Consider the following 14425-nt stretch of genomic DNA (forward strand, 5'->3'; position numbering starts at 1 on the left):
GAGCGGCTTGGCAGGGTCGTGTTTCGGAGGACACATGGCTCTCGACCGTCGCCTCTCCCGAGTCCGTACGGGAGTTGCAGTAAGGAAAAAATTATAAAATAATGAAATATGAGACTATCGAATGAACTTCTACTCAATATATACTCCTTAAACTAATTTCCTGTATCCCCTTCTCCCTCATACTAGATCTCAGCCTCTCTCTTTCCCTCTGATACTGCCCACACATGCTCCACGGTCTCTGTTTCCTGGCAATAATCACACTTTCCTGTTGGATGTTTTCCGATCACATTTAAGGTCTTATTCTTCCGGTCTTATTCTTACTTATCCATTTAAGGTCTAATAACTTCCGGCGCCGACAAAGATGGCCGCCTCGCTTCGCGTTCCTAGGAAACTATGCAGTATTTTGTTTTTTTACGTGTTATTTCTTACATTGGTACCCCAGGTAATCTTAGGTTTCATTACATACAGTCGGGAGGAACTACTGAATATAAGAGCAACGTCAACTCACCATCATTACCATCATTACGACCAGAAATATGACTCTCCCGAAGCGGATCCTGTGTTTTGCCTTCCACCCAGTACAATGGATCGGATCCCAGCCGGCGACTCTAAACAACGACGCCGTAAAAGGGGCAAACGAAGTGGTCTTCTGGTCAGGCTCCGGAGACGGGCACATCGCGCTCCACTCCCTAGCATACTACTCGCCAATGTCCAGTCTCTTAACAAGGTTGATGGAATCCGAGCAAGGGTAGCATTCCAGAGAGACATCAGAGACTAACGTTCTTTGCTTCACGGAAACATGGCTAACTCAAGAGACGCTAACGGAGTCGGTGCAGCCAGCTGGTTTCTTCACGCATCGCGCCGACAGAAACAAGCATCTTTCTGGTAAGAAGACATACCGGAGTATGTCTTATGATTAACGAGACGTGGTGTGATCATAACAACATACAGGAACTCAAGTCATTCTGTTCACCAGATTTAGAATTCCTCACAATCAAATGTCGACCGCATTATCTACCAAGGGAATTCTCTTCGATTATAAATCACAGCCGTATATATTCCCCCCCAAGCAGACACATCGATGGCCCTGAACGAACTTTCTGACTCTATGTAAACTGGAAACCACACATCCTGAGGCTGCATTCATTGTAGCCGGGGATTTTAACAAGGCTAATCTGAAAACAAAACTCCCTAAATTCTATCAGCATATCGATTGTGCTACCAGGGCTGGTAAAACCCTGGATCATTGTTATTCTAACTTCCGCGACGCATATAAGTGTCACGACTTCCGCCGAAGTCGGCCCTTCTCCTTGTTCGGGTGGTGTTCGGCGGTCGACGTCACCGGCTTTCTAGTCACCACCGATCCATGTTTCAGTTTTGTTTTGTCTGTATTACACACACCTGGTTTCAACTCCCACATCATGTTCCTTATTTAACTCTCTGGCATGCATTTCTGTTCTGTCCGTGATTGTTGGTGTCTTTAGTGGTTGTTGTATGTGCTTGTGTGTATGTATGTTCCTATTTGGAATTTTGCTTGACTTTTTTGAGTAAACTCCGTTGTGTTGCTCAAAATCCTGTGTCCTGCGCCTCACTCCGCTACATCTCTGCACCCAATCGCTGACAATAAGGCCCTCCCCCGCCCTCCTTTCGGAAAAGCTGACCACGACTCCATTTTGTTGCTTCCAGCCTACAAACAGAAACTAAAACAAGAAGCTCCCGCGCTCAGGTCTGTTCAACGCTGGTCCGACCAATCGGACTCCACGCTTCAAGACTGCTTCGATCACGTGCATTGGGATATGTTCCGCATTGCGTCCAACAACAACATTGACGAATACGCTGATTCGGTGAGCGAGTTCATTAGAAAGTGCATCTGCGACGTTATACCCACAGCAACGATTAAAACATTCCCAAACCAGAAACCATGGATTGATGGCAGCATTCGCGCGAAACTGAAAGTGCGAACCACTGCTTTTAACCAGGGCAAGGTGACCGGAAACATGACCGAATACAAACAGTGTAGCTATTCCCTCCGCAAGGCAATCAAACAAGCTAAGTGCCAGTATAGAGACAAAGTAGAGTCGCAATTCAACAGCTCAGACACAAGAGGTATGTGGCAGGGTCTACAGTCAATCACGGATTACAAAAAGAAAACCAGCCCCGTGGCGGACCAGGATGTCTTGCTCCCAGACAGACTAAATAACTTTTTTGCTCGCTTTGAGGCCAATACAGTGCCACTGACACGGCCCGCTAACAAAACCTGCGGGTTCTCCTTCACTGCAGCCGACGTGAGTAAAACATTTAAACGTGTTAACCCTCGCAAGGCTGCAGGACCAGATGGCATTCCCAGCCGCGTCCTCAGAGCATGCGCAGACCAGCTGGCTGGTGTGTTTACGGACATATTCAAGCAATCCTTATCCCCGTCTGCTGTTCCCACATGCTTCAAGAGGGCCACCATTGTTCCTGTTCCCAAGAAAGCTAAGGTAACTGAGCTAAATGACTACCGCCCCGTAGCACTCACTTCCGTCATCATGAAGTGCTTTGAGAGACTAGTCAAGGACCATATCACCCCCACCCTACCTGACACCCTAGACCCACTCCAATTTGCTTACCTCCCCAATAGGTCCACAGACGATGCAATCGCAACCACACTGCCCTAACCCATCTGGACAAGAGGAATACCTATGTAAGAATGCTGTTCATTGACTACAGCTCTGCATTCAACACCATAGTACCTTCCAAGCTCAACCCCGCTCTGTGCAATTGTGTCCTGGACTTTGACGGGCCGCCCCCAGGTGATGAAGGTAGGAAACAACATCTCCACTTCGCTGATCCTTAACACTGGGGACCCACAAGGGTGCGTGCTCAGCCCCCTCCTGTACTCCCTGTTCACTCATGACTGCTTGGCCTTGCACGCCTCCAACTCAATCATCAAGTTTGCAGATGACACAACAGTAGTGGGCTTGATTACCAACAATGACGAGACAGCCTACAGGGAGGAGGTGAGTGCACTCGGAGTGTGGCGTCAGGAAAACAACCTCTCACTCAACATCAACAAAACAAAGGAGATGATCGTGGACTTCAGGAAACAGCAGAGTGAGCACCCCCCTATCTACATCGACGGGACAGCAGTGGAGGTTAAGTTCCTCGGTATACACATCACGAACAAACTGAAATGGTCCACCCACACAGACAGTGTGGTGAAGGCGCAACAGCGCCTCTTCAACCTCAGGAAGCTGAATAAATTTGGCTTGTCACCTAAAACCTTCAAACTTTTACAGAAGCACAATTGAGAGCATCCTGTCGGGCTGTATCACCGCCTGGTACAGCAACTGCACCGCCCACAACCGCAAGGCTCTCCAGACTGAAAAACAGCTTCTATCGCAAGGCCATCAGACTGTTAAACCGCCATCACTAACACAGAGGCTGCTGCCTACAGTCGTGGCCTAAAGTTGAGAATGACACAAATATACATTTTCACAAAGTCTGCTGCCTCAGTTTGTATGATGGCAATTTGCATATACTCCAGAATGTTATGAAGAGTGGTCAAATGAATTACAATTAATTGCAAAGTCCCTCTTTGCCATGCAAATGAACTGAATCCCCCAAAAACATTTCCACTGCATTTCAGCCCTGCCACAAAAGGACCAGCTGACATGTCAGTGATTCTCTCGTTAACACAGGTGTGAGTGTTGACGAGGACAAGGCTGGAGATCACTCTGTCATGCTGATTGAGTTCGAATAACAGACTGGAAGCTTCAGAAAGGAGCTGTCAACCATGGTTACCTGGAACGAAACATGTGCCGTCATCATTGCTTTGCACAAAAAGGGCTTCACAGGCAAGGATATTGCTGCCAGTAAGATTGCACCTAAATCAACCATTTATCGCATCATCAAGAACTTCAAGGAGAGCGGTTCAATTGTTGTGAAGAAAGCTTCAGGGCGCCCAAGAAAGTCAAGCAAGCACCAGGACTGTCTCCTAAAGTTGATTCAGCTGCAGGATCGTGGCACCACCAGTACAGAGCTTGCGTGCATCTGCACGCACAGTGAGGCGAAGACTTTTGGAGGATAGCCTGGTGTCAAGAAGGGCAGCAAAGAAGCCACTTCTCTCCAGGAAAACCATCAGGGAGAGACTGATATTCTGAAAAAGGTACAGGGATTGGACTGCTGAGGACTGGGGTAAATTCATTTTCTCTGATGAATCCCCTTTCCGATTGTTTGGGGCATCCGGAAAAAAGCTTGTCCGGAGAAGACAAGGTGAGCGCTACCATCAGTCCTGTGTCATGCCAACAGTAAAGCATCCTGAGACCTGTCTCTTATACACATCTAGATGTGTATAAGAGACAGATCTTGACGACCACGTGTAACACCTGCACAGGATCGGTACATCCGAAAATCACACCTGCGGGACAGGTACAAAATGGCAACAACTGCCCGAGTTACCCCAGGAACGCACAATCCCTCCATCAGTGCTCAGACTGTCCGCAATAGGCTGAGAGGCTGGACTTAGGGCTTGTAGGCCTGTTGTAAGGCCTGTCTCTTATACACATCTAGATGTGTATAAGAGACAGGGATTGGACTGCTGAGGACTGGGGTAAATTCATTTTCTCTGATGAATCCCCTTTCCGATTGTTTGGGGCATCCGGAAAAAAGCTTGTCCGGAGAAGACAAGGTGAGCGCTACCATCAGTCCTGTGTCATGCCAACAGTAGAGCCTGTCTCTTATACACATCTAGATGTGTATAAGAGACAGGTCAAAAAGTGCTCTTCACTGATGAGTCGCGGTTTTGTCTCACCAGGGGTGATGGTCGGATTCGCGTTTATCATCGAAGAAATGAGCGTTACACCGAGGCAGGTACTCTGGAGTGGGATTGATTTGAAGGTGGAGGGTCCGTCATGGTCTGGGGTGTTGTGTCACAGCATCATCGGACTGAGCTTGTTGTCATTGCAGGCAATCTTAACGCTGTGCGTTACAGGGAAAACATCCTCCTCCCTCATGTGGTACCCTTCCTGCAGGCTCATCCTGACATGACCCTCCACCATGACAATGCCACCAGACATACTGCTCGTTCTGTGCGTGATTTCCTGCAAGACAGGAATGTCAGTGTTCTGCCATGGCCAGCGAAGAGCCTGGATCTCAATCCCATTGAGCACGTCTGGGACCTGTTGGATCGGAGGGTGAGGGCTAGGGCCATTCCCCCCCAGAAATGTCCGGGAACTTGCAGGTGCCTTGGTGGAAGAGTGGGGTGACATCTCACAGCAAGAACTGGCAAATCTGGTACAGTCCATGAGGAGGAGTTACTGTTACTTTTGATTTTGAACCGCCCCCTTGTTCAGGGACACATTATTCCATTTCTGTTAATCACATGTCTGTGGAACCTGTTCAGTTTATGTCTCAGTTGCTGAATCTTGTATGTTTATACACATGTTAAGTTTGCTGAAAATAAACGCGTGAGAGGACGTTTCTTTTTTTGCTGAGTTTATATTACTGTATTTTATACCATCTATTGCATCTTGCCCAAGCCGCTAGGTCATCGCACATCCATATTTATATGTACATATTCTTATTCCATCCCTTTAGATTTGTGTGTATTAGGTAGTTGTGGAATTGTTAGATTACTGCACTGTCGGAACTAGAAGCACAAGCATTGCTACACTCACATTAACATCTGCTGACCATGTGTATGAGACCAATAAAATTTGATTTGAAGTGTCCACTTAATTTGAGGGCTGAGGGGTGTGTCTTTTGTGTTTTTTTATGCAGTCTGGTGTTAATTGTGGGAGGCTCTGCCTGGGCATAGGCCATATTTTAAGCGATATGTTGCCTCCTGGCGTCACAACAGTACCTAAATTAGTTCTGTAAAGTCACGTGATTTCTGGGAAAGGGGACGTCTCCCTCTGCTCTGTGCGAGGCTAGTAAACAACTTCTGGATTTCCAGTCAAAGTGCTATGCGGGGGTGCGCTCAGCTGTATTTAGGAAACGGAGAAAACGCAACCTAAGGTAAGCGAAACCAGATCACCCAATAAAATACATTCATGACAATCATTCTAAATCTGTGGAAAAGATGTTGTTTCACTTCATGTGCAATCTTGATTTATTTAGTTCGCTATTTTTAGATGGAGACTAATAGTTTAATATATTTCATACCAACCGATGCAGAATAAAAAAGTAATTACTTTATGATCATGATCATGATCAAAATGATTAGGTCGTTTGTGGCTCAGTTGGTCGAGCATAGCGCTTGCAACGCCCGAGTTGTGGGTTCGATTCCCACGGGCCACCCGTACGAAAAAAAAAAAATGTATGCACTCACTACTGTAAGTCGCTCTGGATAAGAGCGTCTGCTGTAGTTATTTCATGCTTTGTCATGAATATACAATGAAATATATAGTATCGTCTTCAAGTATAATCACAGTCAAACCAGCTTTGGCAGAATATTTATTCACCAGAAATAAATCATTTAAAAGTCCAGTAAGTAACAATGTGAGCGACCCGACCAAATTCATATAGAAATGTGAGTTATGGATATGTCATTTTCATTGAAAGCAAGTCTGATAAGCTGTATATCCGTTATTTGTGCGCTACTTCTATGCTTACGGCTAGCTTTTGCATCTTTTTACTTTCGGTTTTGTACACCATCTTCAAACAGCTGAAAATAACTTTTGTTATTTATGCACTACCACACTCATCCCAGCTAACACACTCTTCACGTATTATATTTGGTTGATATAGTGGTATAGTTGGTATAGTGTGTCGTTTTTAATCAGACACAAAAATGTGTATTGCCAAACTAGATTCAAATAAAGTTATACCTCGTCTTCACAGCTATGGCATCTGGGAAAATTCGCTCCACGCGCAAACTACGCGCTTGGATGGTAGAACAGGTGAGTGTTTGTGGAGGATGGGCTCAATAGTCAAATGTGTGTTCATTGTAACAGCTGATTACAGTGAGTGTTTCAGCTGGTATGTCATAGTGATAGGTAGAGTCAATGTACTGTCTGGGAAATGGGTCGAGTCTTTCCCAAGCAACACTCACCACATCCTGTTGAATGTATTGGTGCAGGTCAGCAGTGGGAAGTACCCTGGCCTGATATGGGACGACGACGACAAGACCATGTTCCGTATACCATGGAAACACGCCGGGAAACAAGACTTCCGCAGCGAAGTGGATGGTGCCATCTTCAAGGTCCGTCCTGACACTAACAACTTTACGAGTACTAGTTCATTGACTATTCATTTTACAGTAGGCTCGTCATGTATTATCTATTAAAAACACAGTAGTAGATATTACTTCCTGCGTCAATGCTTTCTCTTTCTACTCCTCGACAGGCGTGGGCAGTGTTTAAGGGGAAGTTGTCTGAGGGGGGTCATGCGGACCCTGCCTCCTGGAAGACGCGGCTGCGAGTTGCTCTCAATAAGAGCCCGGAGTTCAGAGAGGAACCCGAGAGGTCACAGCTGGAAATCTCCGAACCATACAAAGTCTACCGCCTCGTACCCATCAACGAACAAGGTGAGACAAGCACACACGCTGTTAGTTTGTTATACTACTATGTTTATTTCTACCCCTCTGCTAAGATGTTCCAGCAATTTCCTTTTGATCCTTTGGTCTTGTGTAGACATCTATAACCACATCATCATACCTACGATCTGGGAATAGAAACTGGGTGTAGCCGCATACAGTCTAAGTTTCATCAAGGTTGAGAAGATTGGTATTTTGAATATTTGCGAACTTCAATACTCCCTCAGTCAGTCCAAAGGGACATAGTCATACCAGAGTCAACAGTGCAAATTAGCACAACAATAACTCCATATAGTTTGTAGCTATGGAGACAACTTCAAAGCAGGTTTAAGTGCAGTAAACAAATTCGTGACCTATGGTCCCTTTTCTCTTCACAGCATTGGGGAGTGTTGACATGAAGTTCCAAGCCAGAGCAGGGGGGAGGAAGAGAAGGAGCCGCGATTCAGACATCGAGGCAGAGGAAGAGGTGGTGAAGGTCAAACAGATGAAAGAAGTTACCACCTCCCTACCAATCACCATGGTAGGTCTGGCATTTTGAGGAGAAAATAACAATCCAATGGAAACAAGTTAAAACTTTTGGATGCATCTCTATTAGTTATGTCAGTCTCTCTCACCGACATGTTTGATGTTTCTATTTATCAGTCTGTTCAGGAGATTGAGGAAAGTGTTCTTACAATCCAGCTAGACCAGGTTGATCAGCCCTCGGTCATGGTGAAGAGTGCTGGGAGTAAGTATGTCTGTCAGACACTGAATCTCTGTTAGTTGATGTTGGATCTCTCAGCCACAGTCTCTTCATTCTGGGGAGTTCCAATAGCATGTGGTTGATTGACATGCTCTTGACATTCTGTTGTATTCCTCTAGCAGTCAATGAGATCCAGGTGAACTTCACGATCGAGACCGTCCCTCCCCCTGGAGGTAATGCTACTGATGCTGCTGTAAATGCTAGACAGAGTATATCAGATCTGTTTTTCATCACATACACTGTGAAAATGTCTCTCTGTCTCTCATTCAATCTCATTCTCTCCCCCAGCCCAGGACTCTTTCCATGTCTTAGTGAAGTACATGGGAGAGGAGGTGCTTAAACGTGGGGTCATGGGCAGCGATGTCCGGATCGCCTATCTGCCCTCCTCGCCTGTTCCCCCCACCCTGATGGTGGCTGGGTTCCCCCGCATCCCTCTGCCCGACCCCCCCTCCACCTTGACCTCCGGCATCGGGCCCCAGTTCCAGGCCCTCTCCACCCTGCTGCCCCTTATGGAGAAAGGGGTGATCCTGACCTCCACAAGAACAGGGGTCTATGCTAAGCGCTACTGCCAGGGCCAGGTGTTCTGGACAGGGCCACATTCAGCCACGGCGGGCCCCCACAAGATGAACCATGCTGTGGAGCCCGTGCGGCTCTTCGATAGAGAGGCTTTCAGAATGGGTGAGTGACATGGGGCTGTTCACTCTCTCGGTGACGATCACCCCACTTCTTTTTTGTCCCCTTAATGGATTTGAGTATTTCAGCAGTCAGTGTATTTACTGACTCTGTTTCCTTAGAGCTGGACCACTTCTGCAGCTACGGGGGAGACCCTCCTCAGTGTGGCTTCACCTTGTGTTTCAGTGACAAAGAGGACCCATCCAGCAAACTCATCATCACACAGGTACAGCTGACCAAGCCGTTCCCACCTACTCATAAAATAACTGTTAAACCTGTTCAAATGTAAACAAAAAGGTGTAGCAAATTAATGTTAATACTAGAGTCTATTCAATCCGCATCGCAGAAGTTCAGCTTTACAGCGTGATTGAAATTTAAAGGCAATATTCCCACTTTGAGCCGACGAATGCAGTCTTCGCTAATCTGAAATTACCTTTAAAATATATAAAATCGGAGAATCTGTTAACAGCTTTACAGATTGAATAGATCCCTAAGGTTTATGGAAGTACAGGATCGCTACGCCTTATTTTTCACTGTGAAATAAAGAGGGATTGAACCAGCCATCCCCTCTCCTCCAGATAACCCTACCCTGGGCTCAGCAGCAGGTCAAGGTAGCTGAAGACTTCCGGGAGTCAATGACCATAACCAGCGAATCAGGAGAGGTCACCATCAACCTGGTATCAGGTTCATTGCTATCCGAGATCCTTGGGACGTCCCTACCGTAAACCCTAAACATTAAAAAAAATAAACTTCAAATGGGGGCGGGATAGCATGTAACAGTGGCCTTTAGCATCCAATCACAGGACATCTTGTTTTACAATTTTTTATTTATCCGTTATTTTACCAGGTAAGTTGACTGAGAACACGTTCTCATTTACAGCAACGACCTGGGGAGAGGGGGGGTGAATGAGCCAATCGTAAACTGGGGATTATTAGGTGACCATGATGGTTTGAGGGCCAGATTGGGAATTTAGCCAGGACACCAGAGTTAACATCCCTACTTTTACAATAAGTGCCATGGGATCTTTAATGACATCAGTCAGGACACCCGTTTAACGTCCCATCCGAAAGACAGCACCCTACACAGGGCAGTGTCCCCAATCACTGCCCTGGGGCATTGGGATKTTTTMTTTAGACCAGAGGAAAGAGTGCCTCCTACTGGCCCTCCAACACCACTTCCAGCAGCATCTGGTCTCCCATCCAGGGACTGACCAGGACCAACCCTGCTTAGCTTCAGAAGCAAGCCAGCAGTGGTATGCAGGGTGGTATGCTGCTGGCTTTGTATAATTGACTATTCTTTTTTTAAATGAAGCACTGTCTGATCTGATACTAAGGCATACACATGATGCACTAAATACTTGTCTGAATAGCACTACATGGAGTGGAAGACATCACTTTGATTTAGCCCTCAGTATTGCTCTTTACCAACTTGTGATGTTATACTGATGTTCCAAACTCACTTGTATATGGAGTCAGATACTTCTACTCCTTGTTGCCGTCTTTGAATGCTGACTGGTACTGCATCAGACACCTCTCCGTGTCCTCATGTTGCTTACATAGTGTACCTGTTGACCAAGTTGTTTTATGTAGCATATGAGAGAAACACTGACAGGCTCTGAAGCCATAGTAGGCTGAAGGTCAGTGATTTGATCATCACCATGCCAACCATTATGAGGCGGGAAACGAACTTGTCTTCCATTTCTGTTTCTGAAAGTGGTAACGCTTGTTAAGCACATTTCTATAGAGAACATTAATATTCCTAGACTTTGAAGCAGGCTCCTTCACTAGAGAAATTGGACTCATAAATGTGTTTGCAAGTATGTATTCAAGAGCAAGTGAGTTTGTTTTGTATTTGTTAATCTTCTCTCCATAACCCAGCATTTACTACTAGTCCCAACCGTAAGAAGTTAATTGAGATCGGCTCAGTTTTGCATGGCAGGTCACTTTACAGGTTTACCCAATTAGTAAATTACACAAGCCACCATATAAAGCAGGTGTGGAGACTGTTCGAGGGTTATGGAGACTGTTCTAGGGTTATGGTGTGTGGAGACTGTTCTAGGGTTATGGTGTGTGGAGACTGTTCTAGGGTTATGGTGTGTGGAGACTGTTCTAGGGACCATGTCTGAAAGGTTGTTTTCTGCACCTTTGAACTGGCAATCTGTTGTTCAATCTTGCTCTATTGCACAAATCAAGTATGTTTTATATATATATATATATATATATATATATATATATATCTGGTCTACTTAAGCCTTTAAGTGCACAAGGTGATGGCCAGCCTTGTCAGCCTTTTTAATCTGTTAATATTGTAGAAATGAATGTGAACTGATATTTATATGAACATAGCACATGAACACTTGAAATAGTTTGTAGAAGTAGTTTAATAAAAGGTTACACACTGAAAGCAGTGGGACAGGATGCACATAATGTGATGCCATTAGCAGTCAGTGAACTATGAGCACAGCTTTGTCAGTTGTAAGTGGGTTAACAACATGGCTACTGGGTTTGACAAGGCACACTGACTGAGAGACCGGAAGACTGCACAGATCTGTCAAACTGTAAATATTAGTTATTTATGCTCGTCTTTTATTCAATGTTCTGTCTGACCGCATTAAATGTATTTCATATTATCGTGGATGATGTGTGCTTATTTGACTGTTAGATGTTAATAAAAATATTCTTAATTTGTAGTATCAGTAGGTTTAAGACATAAATAATTCTAACTTTTTCAAAGTAACAAATTAATCCGCAAACTTATTTCAGACATTACCATTGGCTGGTGAGGCAAGCTCTGCTATTTTGGCATTGAGTTTCTGATTTGTCCAGTCCCTAGTTATGTCGTCCAAATGGCTGTCAAAATCCACTAATAATGAGTGATCTCCAGAGTCCAGCAGCTGATTGGCTATTTCCCGAGTCTCCTCCCACTGCCGCAGCATTATCCTGGAAGAAAAAGGTAGCTTTAAATTAACCTGTACTTCCCTCTTCAGGTACTAACACTAACCATGTTTCCATCCAACCTTTTTATGCAAGTAAAGTACATGACAGATGAAAAATGTCACGACAGGCTTGATGGAAACATTACATTTGGCAGTACACTTTCCAAATGTTGACAAAACAAGGTGGGATCTTTTTGTCTAAAATTGTGTAAATGACAAACGCTTTTATGCACATTGATAACCATATCGAAGTAAACTTGGAGTCATGCGATATGTTATGTTGTCCTCCCACTACGACTTGGGAAAGTAAGCAATTTTAGGCAACAGATGAAATAAGTTATAATATACTTCACAAGGTGGTGAAAGTGCACAGTGATGAGCTTTATGCTCCTTTCCAATAAATATTGAGGCTCTTATTCTGGTGACATGCTTGGCTGCCATTTGACAAAGATAATCTCTCTTTTGTCCTTAATAATCTCATGTTGGCTAGAGCACACGTGCCAAGACCAGAGTGGGCACATTCATTATATAAACGCAACATTTTGTGACAAAACCATCAGAAGAGTTGGAAATGTGATGAATCCATTTAACTTGTACTTTTTATTTCGGTATATGGGAATTTAACCACAAGTTGTTTTTATGTGCACTAGGTCATCACACAGCCTTTTATCTGCAACGAGTCAATTTGATGGAAACATCTCTGGTTGGAAAATGCACATTGTTTTTATGCAGATTTTAGAATATTCACATGAAAATCTGTCACCAATTAGATGGAAACCTAGCTACTGACTATTGGAATTTAGTTACATTGTATCGGAGTGAGCATGGATGTAGTCATATGCAGTTGATAAAAGGTGTGCTATCAACAGAAAAGCAAAATGTAGTTAACTACAGTATCTTGAAAGAAGGATAGCAGAGATGTCCAGCTCTTACGTATGTTTGTCTTTGAGGGTCCAGCGGGTGTCTTTCCGCTCATACATCACTATGGGAGGCACCCTGTAGTCAGGAGACATCTTTCCACCATCAATCTGAAAAACCACATAGATCAGAGATAAGTAGATGGCACACAGCATAAAGACTTACCAAAAATCTGCATTGTGACCATGTACACACACACACACAGGAATTTAGACAAAACTCCAGTGGATGCTTACCATTAACAAAACTGCATTGTTACACTGCTCGGCAATCTTGTCTGCAATCTTCAATGCACATGGCGTAGGGCTGCCCAGCGAAGGAGAGAGAGAAAGAATGGTTAGTGTTTAACACAGGTGGTAATGGTTAGTTTAACACAGGTGGTAATGGTTAGTTTAACACAGGTGATATTTTTATTTAACCTTTATTTAACTAAGCAAGTCAGTTAAGAACAAATTCTTATTTCACAATGACAGCATATGCATGTGATAAGCAGGCTATCAGCCACTGAAACTACCTAATAGAGAAATTAACATCTACAGAGGTGATGGTGATGCTGGACCACTATGGGACACACCTGTTGTCTGACACACAGGCGTTGGCTTGGTAGTATCCTACAATCCTCTGCTGTGTCTGTGCACACCATACATCCACCTGAAGCAAAAGGTATGATACATTACAGCATAACAAATACATGAAGTCAAAAGACAACCACAATGTACATGCACCAGGTAAGGATGAGTAGTTAGGCTAACTGTATTGGTCATTTTAGACACGTTTGACAGTAAAGACCACTCAGGTTATTAAATGGTTACCTGTGTGAGACCCAGCTGGGTGATGGGAGCCAAAGGTAAGTGAGAGTGGAGCAGGGGCACACAGTCTGTCACACACACAGCACCACCTGCTGGACTGGACGACAACAGCAGCCCATTGACACTACACCGTGGAAACAAACAGCCGTGCAGGTACATCTTCACATAGGCCAGACAGGACAGCTCAACCTCCCCCATTGCTGTGGACAGAAAAGGGTGCACAGATCAGAGAAAATGCAGCGAACTGCATTTAGTGATGAATACGTTGTTACAGTGACATGGAATAGCTACAATAAAACACTATTGTTGGCTGGATTTGAGCATTTTGATGGCAGAAGTAATGAAAGCTGAGATGGTAATAAATAGGTGTAACAGCTCTAGCTATAGTAGCTAGCTGAAATGGTAGCCAGCTGGTTTGCAAACATCTATGGTCGAAGGGCCTGCCTACGTAGCTAGTTATGGCCAACAGTAGTTACTATCCTTTTATTAAAATAGAACTGGGAAAGTATATAGTGTAGATATTGAAGAAACAATTATTTGATAGGATATATATTCGTTCATCACGAGTTAACGTTACGTTAGCTAGCTAACAGTTAGTAGCAGGCTAGGCTTACCGTCAATGGATATTATTTGCTGGGATGAAATTTCAGAAGTCCAGTAAAACAAACGTCCGGTTTGAAACTCATCTAATAGTGCATATTAATACATATAACTAAATATTGATCACTTACAAACGTTTGCACTGTGGAGCTGAAACTGCATCATTCATTAAGACCATTTCCTGTTCTGTGCCCGCCTACCAACAGTACATCTGCATTTGGGTTGGTAACAA

At 44.4% G+C, this 14425-nt stretch overlaps 2 protein-coding genes across 3 annotated transcripts; one reads left to right on the forward strand and one right to left on the reverse strand.

Moving 5' to 3' along the window:
• Window positions 1-5876: 5876 nt before the first annotated feature.
• Window positions 5877-11560, forward strand: LOC111953786 (interferon regulatory factor 8). Of its 2 annotated transcripts, none has more exons than XM_023973284.2 (10): window positions 5877-5997; window positions 6823-6881; window positions 7061-7183; window positions 7327-7507; window positions 7894-8036; window positions 8159-8243; window positions 8381-8431; window positions 8547-8936; window positions 9053-9156; window positions 9509-11560. In XM_023973284.2, exons 2-10 carry the CDS (start codon window positions 6825-6827, stop codon window positions 9653-9655), a joined length of 1281 nt encoding a protein of 426 aa, XP_023829052.1. In that variant the 5' UTR covers window positions 5877-5997; window positions 6823-6824; the 3' UTR covers window positions 9656-11560. The 2 variants fall into 2 exon arrangements, with proteins under 2 accessions (XP_023829052.1, XP_023829051.1); XM_023973283.2 differs by having other exon boundaries at window positions 5878-5997; window positions 8378-8431.
• On the reverse strand, window positions 11294-14414 carry LOC111953789 (ER membrane protein complex subunit 9). Its single transcript, XM_023973287.2, has 6 exons — window positions 14208-14414; window positions 13597-13793; window positions 13359-13435; window positions 13021-13090; window positions 12800-12894; window positions 11294-11870 (listed from the first exon to the last, which is right to left on the reverse strand). Exons 2-6 carry the CDS (start codon window positions 13789-13791, stop codon window positions 11690-11692), a joined length of 618 nt encoding a protein of 205 aa, XP_023829055.1. The 5' UTR covers window positions 13792-13793; window positions 14208-14414; the 3' UTR covers window positions 11294-11689.
• Window positions 14415-14425: the final 11 nt, after the last annotated feature.

The sequence above is a fragment of the Salvelinus sp. IW2-2015 genome, linkage group LG27 (genome assembly GCF_002910315.2).
Source record: "Salvelinus sp. IW2-2015 linkage group LG27, ASM291031v2, whole genome shotgun sequence".
Taxonomy (NCBI): domain Eukaryota; kingdom Metazoa; phylum Chordata; class Actinopteri; order Salmoniformes; family Salmonidae; genus Salvelinus; species Salvelinus sp. IW2-2015.